Raw genomic sequence first — 11,653 nt, 5'->3', positions numbered from 1 at the left:
GAAGTTCCAAGACTGAGAAGTATATCAAGTATCATGGAAAATTGGAATCATGCCTAAATTCTCTTAGTTCACAAGGCATCTGACTTTCCAAGAGGGAGACAGTGTGATTAGGTCCATATATCACCATTCAAAATGAGTGCTGAAATTGGTTAGAATTTTATGCCATACTAACTCACAGGAGGTCAGCCTCCTTTGTCTGCAGTCTTTTTAGAGGTCAAAACATTTATAGCCCAGGATAAACAAAGCTGGTTTCACTCAAATCCAGCACAAGCCATAGCAAATCAGGGCAATTTCCCTAGGAAGGGCACTGTAAGCGTAGAGGGTATTTAACATTTCACAGACTCTTGGCTGAAACAGGAGAGACACTGAAAGATTATTTGAAATTTCCTTTCATATTTAAACTAAGTGTACCTTAACTCTAAAAACTACATGGACCCTTGATACAACTCCTTTAGAAATTCATTTAGATTATATTCTATGACTACTTGGTGGCATGAAAATCCTTGAAGATCTAAAGTTAGCATATATTCTCTTCAGTAATCAATGGCAATATCTTGGATTACAGGCATATAATTCCATCTTGATAGAAGTAACACCTCAGATTTCTCTAATACTTTGTTAGTTTCATTAGGCCACTTTAAACAAGTTCTAATTTCATAAGTCATAAATAATCTTTTGAAACCTTAAAATTTAACCCAAAAAATCATAAGTTTTATTTAATACATTCTTTTTTTTTTTTTTTTGGCTGCGTTGGGTCTCTTCGTAGCTGCACACAGGCTTTCTCTAGTTGCGGTGAGTGGGGCTACTCTTCGTTGCAGTGCGCGGGCTTCTCATTGCAGTGGTTTCTCTTGTCGCTGAGCATGGGCTCTAGGCACGCAGGCTTCATAAGCTGTGGCATGTGGGCTCGGTAGTTGTGGCTCACGGGCTCTAGAGCACAGGCTCATTAGGTGTGGTGCACAGGCTTAGTTGCTCTGCAGCATGTGGGATCTTCCCGGACCAGGGATCAAACCCATGTTTCCTGCTTTGGCAGGCAGATTCTTAACCACTGCGCCACCAGGGAAGTCCTATTTAATACATTCTGTAAGCATGTATTTCTTCCTTTCAAACTCAAGTACTGATTTCATTTGGAGAAGCAGCTTAACACAATGGAGTAAGGCTTAAATTAAGGCGTCTGGGACTAGCTCTGGGTAAGACTTTTGCTACCCAACCATGGAAAGTTGGGCAAGTCATTTAATTTCTTAATCTTTCAGTTTCTCATTCTATAAAATGTAAAAGATACACCAATATGCTCCCTCCTATTTTCTTTTTATATACTTTCACCTCTATAAGTAAAAATAATCATTTTTGGTTTTAGGATTTAATGTTTCCTTTTTCTTCATCTTAACCCTAATTACAAAAGGTACTAGTTAAAAAAAAAAGTACTAGTTGCATTTGAAAAATAAAAAATAAGCTCAATTATATGTCCCATAAATATTTGTCTTGTGATGACTCTGGCATTGTATATGGATTTCTGGCATTGTGTAAATGTGATTTAGCAATTGCTTCATGGGGAACCCAGTGAGCACCTGACTAGAGTGGGGAGTTGGGAAGCAGGGGGAGTTGGAGTTAGGACTACATAGTAAAACTAGGGCAGATTATGGAAGGCTTTGAATGACAGATTTAGGAATTTGAAGTTCATTTTATTGGGCCATAGGAAGTCATTTTATAATGGAATGACAGTGAAAGTTGTGTTTTAGAAAGCTAATGTGACAGACTTATAAGGACTAGAAGGTAGTGGAGAGGAATGAAACTGACATACCAGCTTGGAGTTCTTCTGAAATTTTCAAAATATAAGTTAATGGGGGTATAATCTACCATGTTGGCACTGGAAAAAGAAAAACCGGGAAGGAATCAAGACACCCTGGGAAAGAAAGCACAACAGGACATGTGCCTGATAGATATGATGGATGAGGTAGAGAGGAACTCAAGATGTTTCCAAGACTTCAAGTTGAAGAGACTGGAAGAAGGTCATTAACTGAAATAGAGAATTTTGCAAGTGTTGCTACTGGATGGAAGATTTGAGCATAGTTTTAGGCAGTTTGCATGTCAAGTGATGGTAGAGAATGCTCAGTGGAAATGGTAGGTGGCAATGTCTTCTAATTAGGGAAACAAAGTCATGAAGACAGACAAAGTGGTGAAACACTGAGTGGATGATTATCTGATTTACCAAAAAAGTCACAGATGAAAGTTTCTCTGAATAATTTTGAGATAACATTTTTATTACCATAGGATCATGTATCTGGATATTCAATGTTTTGTTCTAGGCTTGGAAAAATTGAAGGGAACAATGAGTAAAATCCTTGGTATTTCTATTTCACAATAACTGCTTTTGAAAAATGAGAAAGATGTATACCTGTTTGTAAAGAACTACTGATGAGACATTTGAGGGACTCTGACTCATTTTTAGATGGTTTGTATAACAAAATACAGAATTCATCAGTGGGTGAGGTGCCTGTTCTTTAGAACAGGATTAAAATTCAAAAGCCTATGTACATTTTAAATATTTGTGGAGGAGGACATGATTGAATTGTATATTGATAATTTACTCAGGTAAAAACTCTAGAAAGCCACATGTTAAAGACAAAATAAAACCAGAATTGTAAGGAGAAAATGTGTCTGCATTTAAAGGAAAATGAGGTTAATATGTCAATCATGTGGTATTGTCACTAAAATATGTGTGACACATAAATAGGAATTAAGCACATAGGAAAACCCAAGATAATTGTGGTATGGTGAGAAACATAGTTCAAATATTTAATGAAAATCACTTGGTTAACTTAAATGAATTATATAGAATTTGGCAAAGATCCAGAGAATGGCAACTGAAATGACCAAATGTATTTTAGATAGACCATATAAGAAAGGGCTAAAGAAAAATTATTTAATCCATAAGAGAAAAGGCTAGTGAAAAACTGTAATTTCTCTCCCCCTGAATTTAGGAGGTATATTTTGTTCCAGACAATATAAGAGAGAAGAACCGTCTTTTTCTTTATTTTTTTCTTTTTAATATAGAATCTAAGGAATTGCCTCAATTGCTGCTGCAGGTTTTGTGAAGTCAAGGTCTATTGATACGTATTGGCTACTAAATGAAATGGCGGACAGGTTGTATCTGACCAATTTGTGAAAGATCAAATAACATGAAATGGAAATTACAATATACTGGGGGGAGGGACGGAGAAAGCTTCTCAAAATATGATTTGGCTACAGTTAGAGCAATCTCTTGTTTGCTGATCATGATAGGTATTCTTCACAGGCCTGTTTGCTATCTTGCCAATAAGGGGCTAACACTATTTAAACGGAAAATATAAAAAGTACTTTTAGAAATCTTTAATTCCTCTGGGGAAATAAGTATAGTGTAGTATTCTCACTATTAAGAAGGCAAGTCAACACTAAAAGAAGTGTAGCTCTATTATGAGTTTTACAGATGTTATAAACAGAATCACTAGAATGTAACTTGAATCAGTGATGACAAATCGATATCATTTCCCTTTTCAATTCTGGTCCATTGGAAGTGACTTCCAAGGGCTCTTTGTTGAGAACGGTACTGCGGCAGTACTTGCACTCAGTAGGAAACAGTTAATGATTGATTTACAATGACATCCCAGGAAGCCTCCAGTGACCTTTACCTTGCTAAACCCAGCGGTCATTTCTCAGTCCTCAACTTACTTAACCTATTAGCAGCAGTTGCCACAGTTCATCACTCTCTCCTTCACTTTCTTCACTTGGCTGCTGGTTCCTCTTACCAAGCTAGCCACTGTTCTCAGTCTCACTTGCTGATTCCTTTCACCTTCCCTTCCTCTTAGAGTGCTCCAAGACTCAGTCATTCTATCACTTCTCTATCTAAACTTGCCCCCAAGAGCAGCACAGTCTAATAGAAAAATAATGTGAGCCATGAATGCAAACTGCATGTGTAATTTGAAATTTTCTAATAGCTACATTAAAAAAAGCAAAAATAAACTGATGAAATTCATATATATATTATTTAACCCAATACACTCCAAATATTAGCATTTCAAAATATAATCAATATAAATATATTACTTTAAAAAATTGATATATTAATGAGCTATTAAATTATTTTTCTTTTTCTTTCAGGAAGCATTTTATCGTTGCTCCAAGTTTAAGAATTTTCACTGACAGAAAATCAACACTTTTAGAAAATTTCCCGTATAAATCTGCTCAGCTTTTGAATCTTGGATTTGTAGCCATATTTCTCTCCAATATAGGCAACCATTCTGTCCATGATGGATAGAACAGTCTTAACCTTCAATTTCAATACTGGGCCTTGACTAAGGAAGCTCTTCAGGACCAGTTTTAATTTAGAAAGAGTGGCTTTGTCTAAAGGAGATGCAGTAGTAACCATGTAAGGTAATTCTCTATGGTGGACACTCATCATTAACATTAATGAGATATTTTAAATTATTTTGTTTTAAATACTGTCTTCAAAATCCAATGTGTTATACTTACAGCATATTTTAGTTCAGACTAGCCATATTTCATATGCTCAATAGCCACCTATGGCTAATGCCTGCTGTATTGGACAGCATGGTCCTGGATGATCTCATCCAAGGCCTTAACTTAAAATGCTATCTATATGCTGATTATTCTCAAATTTATATTTGGACCTCTCTTCTGAACTCCAGACTCAGATATCCAGGAGTATATTTGACATCACTCCTTGGATACCTAATATGTATCTCTAATTTATCATGTTCTCCTCGAAACTTACTCTTCCCCATCTCAGTTACTGGCATCTCCATCATTTCAGTTGCTCAGGCCAAAAACACTGGAGTCAACCTTGACTCCTCTTTTTACCTCAAACTTCATGTTCGATCCACAACTCCTGTGGCACTATTAGTTCCATATTCAAGATATATCCAGAATCTAATTCACTACCACTACCATGGTCCAAACTCCCTGTATCTCTTGTCTAGATTATTGCAGTAGCATCCCAAATGATGCCCCATAGTCCAGTCTCCTCCTAGCAGCCAGATGTCCTTTAATAACATAATCCAGATCATGTTACCCATCTGCTCAAAATTCTCCAGTGGCTCCTGATCTCACTCAGTATAAAAGCCAGTCCTTATGACCTTCAGAACTCTACAGGATCTGGCCTCCTGTTACTTCTCTGACCGCATCTCCTACTATCCTCCTCCTTGCTCACTCTACTCTAGCCATCCTTGCCTCCTGTTTTTCCTTTAACATGACCGTCAAGTCATGATCTAGCTTCAGGACCTTTAGACTTGCAATATCCTCACTTATCCCCATGGCTCACTCTCTCATCTCTTCCAATTCTCTGCTCAAATATCTTCTCAGGGAATGACTTGAATGAATCATGACATGACATGACATGAATAGCTGTCATAAGGAGGTGGCAGAGCACTAGTGCCACATACTTGCCCGTCTAACAGTACTTAACGCACAATTAACTTTCTACATTTATTGAGTACCCATTATATATAAAACAGACATGTATGATTGGCTGCTCTTAGTAAAGGAAAACATTGAAATAATCTTATTGCTTTAGAAGGTTCTCGAACATTTTAAGCACATACTGGAACAAATGTTTCTTGAACATTTTCAGCACACACTGGAACAAACAGGTGAATTCCTTAGTCACTGAGAAAGCAGCATCTATTAACAAACAGGAATATCTTGTCAGATTATTGTAGGGCTTCCTCCTCTTAGGCAATCAGAATCTACAAACACAGTCCCTCAGTCCAGGCAGTATTTAAATCACTGCAGTATTAGAACACTTGGTTCCAGTCCTAGTTTTGTTTTTTTTTTTTTTTTTGCGGTACGCGGGCCTCTCACTGCTGTGGTCCCTCCCGTTGCGGAGCACAGGTAACGGACGCGCAAGCTCAGCGGCCATGGCTCACGGGCCCAGCCGCTCCGCGGCATGTGGGATCCTCCCGGACCGGGGCACGAACCCGTGTCCCCTGCATCGGCAGGTGGACTCTCAACCACTGCGCCACCAGGGAAACCCCCAGTCCTAGTTTTATTCTTAGTTTGGTAGATGACAAGCTTCTTTTATTGTCTCAATTCTTTTATTCCCATGATAAAATGTTTAATCTCATCCACTTCTCAATTCAGGTTAGGAAAATAGGACTATATACTTGGGTGTTACAAGCTGCCACAATTATGTATGCATTACGAAGTTTGAGAACAAAAAAATCTTTTAAATCTAGGAATTTCTAAATCCGGACTATTTAAAACTAGTCTTCAGTTTGTGGTAGACTTAAGATCTTTAGGTTTTTTCCTTTTTCTTTTTTTAAGCCCAATTTTCACTTAACACCACTTCTGTGATTTAACTGATAGCTTATTTCAGTTCACACCTGCTAGTGTTTCAGTCTAACTTAACCCAAAACAAAGGAGAAACATGATCAACCTGAGAAATCAAAAAGCGTAGTTAGTTCATACCAGGAATGAATTTGAGAGTATGATGATGGGGAAGAAGAAGGAAGTAATGAGGGAACAGATGAAAATAAAGAAAAGAAAGTCATGATAAATTTATTAAAATGCCTCAGTTCAATCCAACAAGTGTTTATTGTGTGCAAAGCATTACGCTGGTCTTTTTAGTAATGCCAAGATGAGCGAGACAGTGTTTGCCATTAAGGAGGCAGGAGTATGAGGTGAATTAAGAATGGCCACAAATTATTAAAATATCATGCAGAGTACATAAGGGAAATACAAGGAGAAAGAGACATTAAGGATGTTTTAATATGCCAGGGGCAGTCACATGTTAACTCACATATATTAACAAGCCTTCCAAAACTTCCAGGTAAGCTACAGGAGGATAGGTAACTTGTTCAAGATCATTTAAGCTAGACTGTCTATTTTGGCTTCGTCTTCAACCCAGGTTCCAAAGCCTAGGCTCCTTTCAGAACACCATAGTTAAGGGGAAGCTCTGAGGAGGGGTGGGAGAGGATTGTTAGGCTGGAGGTAACAAAGAGATCAGAAAAGTTGTCCCGGACGGCGCGTGAGGTGGGCCTTGAAGATGAACCGGAGACTGGGCAGCCCCGTGGGAGGAAAAGGGAGGAGCTTTCTGCTATGGAAGGAGTGAGGGCTACTGGCTGCTCTCCCAATCCTCCGGGTTGAGCAGTCGTCCAATAGGTCCCCTCCCCGCCCCCCATCTTTTCCTTTGGGGTTTTTCATTGTTCACCAATTTCACCTTTAGGGACCTGTGTTTTCTTTTTTCCCTTGAAATTTTAAACATCTCCATGTTTTAAAAGCGACCAGAGTCCCTTGTACGGTGGTGGGGGTCCGACCGGCGCCCCTGGCGCACCCCCTCGCTCCCACCTCCTCAGCCAGGCCGCCACCTGGGGAGTGGCGTTAGTCCCCGGGGAAGGGGGCTCTCTCCCACCGGATTCTCGCCTGTGGGCGCAGACGTCTGAGGCCGGGTTGGGGCAGCCCCCGCGGCGGCGCGCGTGGTTGGCGAGGGCGGGGCGGGGTGGGGCGGGACCGCTGGCGCACCTGCCCTGAGCGGCCGGGCTCGCGGCGGCTGCGCGGACAACGTCCCCCTCCCTCCCGTCCCGCCGTGTGTTTACGTGGAGACGAAGATGGCGGCGGCGGTGATGACGCTACCCGTGCGGCCGAAGACGGTCAGCCAGTGAGCGCCGAGACTGGTTCCACTCGAGCGGGGGGGAGCGCCTGGCCCAGCCCTGCTCCTAGGGCCACGGAGCTTGCGGTCGCATCCCCGTGTGAACCGACCTTTCCTTTCTGTCCCGACCCCCTGCCTGTCTTCCCCCAGCCTTCCCCGCAGACGCTATGGAGGACGAAGAGAGACAGAAGAAGCTGGAGGCTGGCAAAGCCAAGGTAAGAGAGCTGGAGGCCGCCCGGCCTGCGCTGGGAGGCGGTGGCTGGGAAGGGTTGGGGAGGGGGCCTGGGAAGCGGAGATCTTAGCAGCTCTGGTGCGTCGCCTGGGGAGGGAGGTGCTGCAGGGTCTGCGTTTTCCCCTCGCCTTCTCTACCTTTTCTAACTGAAAAAACCTGGTGATAAACTACCTAACGGATACTTCCGTGATGATTGGGTGCTGTGGCTCCTTTCTCGTGAATGCCCAAATATTAAAAATCTCTCTTTTACTGTATTGCCATAAGCTGATATTTATTGCTTTTAAATCTACAGCGTTTCGCTTTTTTAGGGGGTTTTCTGGGTTGTGCAGGCATTGTGCTTTTCAGGGTGGGGATTTGGGGCCTTTCTTTATTCGGTAGGGGATTTGTACGCTCATCATCAGCTTGGCTTTCTTAGGTGGCACGCTGGCACTCTTGGGTGTGTGATTGGCCTGTGACAGCTGCCTCAGCCGTGGCTTGAGAGTGCCACAAGTGCCAGCTGTGAACTTCGCTTTAGGGACGTTTTTAGAAGCATGGCTTTGTATGTTTGTGTTTGGAGGTCTTTGTCATGGCATGCGCTTTGTATTGTGTGGAATGTTAATGCAGTATGTGAATGGAACTCCTGGGAACGCAAGGTTCCATATTCTAAGCAACACCTATAGAATTCCTGCTTTAAACAATTGAATTGTTTTATATATCTTGTTGAGTCCCAATGTGTGTATGAAAAAACCTGTAAAGCAAACAATGCAAAAGGTATTATTCACTGGGTTTCATGAAAAATTTAACAGACAAAATATAAATTAAATAGAATATTTCTTTAAAAAATTACATGTTTGAACATATTTTTTGTCTGGCCTCAAAGGCTCCCTTCCTCCTGATAATGAAATTACCGTTTTTAGACTATATTTTGGCTTATTAGAGATCACTGTTAGTAACCATACTTGCACCTCAATTAAATTAGAATATAGTTAACTGTTTCTTCTCTCTTCCTCACCTTCTCCTTCCTCCAAATAAATAAACGAGACTGGGTCTGTGATTTCAGTAATCACTGAAGGGCCATACTGCAGAGATACAGTGGTAGATGCTTAGCACAAGTTTCTTAAATTAATATAAACATATGAACTAGCTTCATATTATCTAAGGTCAAAGTGTAAGTGCTTGTATGTTATCGGGTAGATTATTACTTTAGGATCTATACATGGAAGGAAAAGGGTATCGAGGCATCTTTAGAAGCCCAAAGTTGCTTACATTTCTGCAGTCTGAGGGTCTGAGTGTGATCTGTGAATCCAAGACAGTGGAGGTAAAGTGTGTACCCCCTTCCAAAAGCATCGAAGTTCTGTTCTAATTAGACATTTTGTTTGTCTGTTTGTTACCTGAGAATTTTTACTGTCTCCAGAAGTATCTTTCCTAAGTATATGTGAAGCAGTCCAAAAAACATAGTTTACTTTGGACAACACATTTCATAATAGAGGATTTATTTAAATTGCTTTGATTTGGCAAAAAAGAATTCTAGTTTCTTTGTGTGTATGTGTGTTTTTTGTCTTTCAAAATTCTGCCTATGGGATAAAAATCTCCTTTTAACATTCACTTTTATTGTAGAAGATTATCTTCTAGAATAGATCCCAATTTTTCCAGTCAGAAATAAATCTGTGAGACATGTAAGGCAAGATACATTTGCTGGAGCATTGGCGACACAATATAAAAACGCAGGAACAAACTTCAAAGACAATATTAGGAGAATCGTTTTCTAAACTATATTAGTGTGATGGAATATTATTCAGCTGTTAAGGTTATGAAGACTGATAGGAACATGGAAAATAGGTGAAAACAGCATCATCAAAAATAGTGTAGACATTACTTCATTTGTATAAATGTGTGCTTTTAGATTAGGACTTAAAAACTTTGGATTGTAAGTGTAAGGTCGTTCAGCAACCTGTATCGAACTGCTGTTTTATACCAAGAGCCAGAGATAACAGAGGTGGTGATAGTCTCTGCTTTCATGTTGCTCAAAGTTTAGTGGGACGGACAGACACTGGGTAATAAGTAGAATGAGAGAGATGGTATAGTAGGATATTGGGCGAATTTTTTCATTTGGTAAAATGTGTTAAATGTTGCTACCTCGTTTTTAAGACTGTTTTACAAAGAAAGCTCTTGATGTTAATGCAGTCTAGCATAATATCTATCAGATAGTGAGTACTCAGTAAATATTTGCTTAGTGAATTAATGAGCAGAATGACTATGAATTGTTAATGGGTGCTACTTTACTAGCATGTTGTAATTTAATAACAGTATTCCAGAATTCTCTTAATTGGAAGTATCTTATTGCTGGCATTAGAAATCTCTTAAAATCATCATTTCTAAAACTTATTCAGACACTTGGTTCTCTAAATGTCTTGTTTGTTCATTGGACTTAAATATTGTATTTGATAGTCTAGTTTTACAAACCACAACTTGTAAATTTTTTACTTGGTTTTTGGTAAGCTGTTCATTGGAAAACTTCCTTCCTTGCTCCATCTCCTGTGCCTCCTCCCCTAACTTGCTGTTTTAGATTTGCTGTGACTAGAGGACCCAGGAACTGAGCTTGATACAGTGGTTTGTAATAACCAAGCATTGATGGAGCCTGGTGAATGGGCTTTATGACAGTTTAGTTCTTCTGCTACCTGTTGGTTTTTTCGTTTGCTGTTGGGTCCTCAGCTACTTCCTCAGTGTTGATGTAGTAAGAAGCCTGACCCGTGGAGATGTGAGACATTACTGCATTAAGTAAATATTTTCAGAGCTGGGCTTCCCTGGTGGCGTAGTGGTTGAGAGTCCGCCTGCCGATGCAGGTTCGTGCCCCGGTCCGGGAAGATCCCACATGCCGCGGAGCGGCTGGGCCCGTGAGCCATGGCCGCTGAGCCTGCATGTCCGGAGCCTGTGCTCCGCAACGGGAGAGGCCACAACAGTGAGAGGCCCGCGTACGGCAAAAAAAAAAAAAAAATTTCAGAGCTGGGCTAACACCCCTGCAAGGTGCTGACAGTGACGGTACTACATAGGCTGTCCTTGTGTTGATCCAAACTATTCTAACTTCACTTTAAATGACTTCATTTTTTCCCAAGTAAAATTATTTACAGTATTATGTAAAGAAAGTATTGTAATATTAGCTAACAAAATTAGAGGACAGTTATGTATTTAGTATAAAATTACTTCTGCAAATTCACCTTAGGTATACTTTTTAACATTCTACTAATGTAGTAGAATTCAGTAAAACCAAAGTTTTTAATCAACTATTCAGCATTTTATATAATTGGCATTATTTGTTGAATAATTATTAAAAATTTTTGCCTATTGCATTCAGTAAATACTGATCATATGATTTTTATTTGTTTAATGAGCATTTTCAGTTTGGAAAGTAGTGCCAATTGTATGCAAAAAAGGACGGTGCTCTGTGCAACCTTTATATTAGGTTATTGATAACAGGACTTTTCAATTACTTTTTCCACTCAGATAGACAAAGTTAGTTATGGTGTACAATTGTTCTTTGCATATTTCAGACACAGTGCTCCACCACTAAGAAAGTTGCTCTCCCTCCTTGTTTCTTTTAAACTTTCTAGATTTTAATTCTTAGATGTGACATAGCTTGCTTAGCTTTCAAAGTGGATACAGGAGTTTGATACCTTCAACATTTATTGCAACAGTGGTGCATTGTCTGTGACTTAAAAACTAATTAATGAACTTTAGGCTTTGTTGGGAAAAAAACAAAGCAAAACATGATTTTTAGATTATGAGCCTTAAGAGAGAATATGGAG

General features: G+C 39.9%; 1 protein-coding gene across 13 annotated transcripts in view; it reads left to right on the top strand.

Annotated features, from left to right (window-relative positions):
- Window positions 1-7,578: 7,578 nt before the first annotated feature.
- AKAP9 (A-kinase anchoring protein 9) overlaps window positions 7,579-11,653 on the top strand; it is a 145,801-nt gene continuing 141,726 nt past the window's right edge. For 12 of the 13 annotated variants that reach the window (XM_067746429.1, XM_067746425.1, XM_067746432.1 and 9 more), the window contains exon 1: window positions 7,580-7,854. In XM_067746429.1, the coding sequence (XP_067602530.1) occupies window positions 7,807-7,854 (48 nt within the window). In that variant the 5' untranslated portion in view covers window positions 7,580-7,806. Of the gene's footprint in view, window positions 7,855-11,653 lie in introns of all 13 variants that reach the window. The other variant, XR_010945522.1, reaches the window with a different exon arrangement.

The sequence above is a fragment of the Pseudorca crassidens genome, chromosome 8 (genome assembly GCF_039906515.1).
Source record: "Pseudorca crassidens isolate mPseCra1 chromosome 8, mPseCra1.hap1, whole genome shotgun sequence".
Classification (NCBI taxonomy): Eukaryota; Metazoa; Chordata; class Mammalia; order Artiodactyla; family Delphinidae; genus Pseudorca; species Pseudorca crassidens.
The sequence above is the reverse complement of the archived record's forward strand: the minus strand, read 5'-3'. Positions and strand labels throughout refer to the sequence as shown.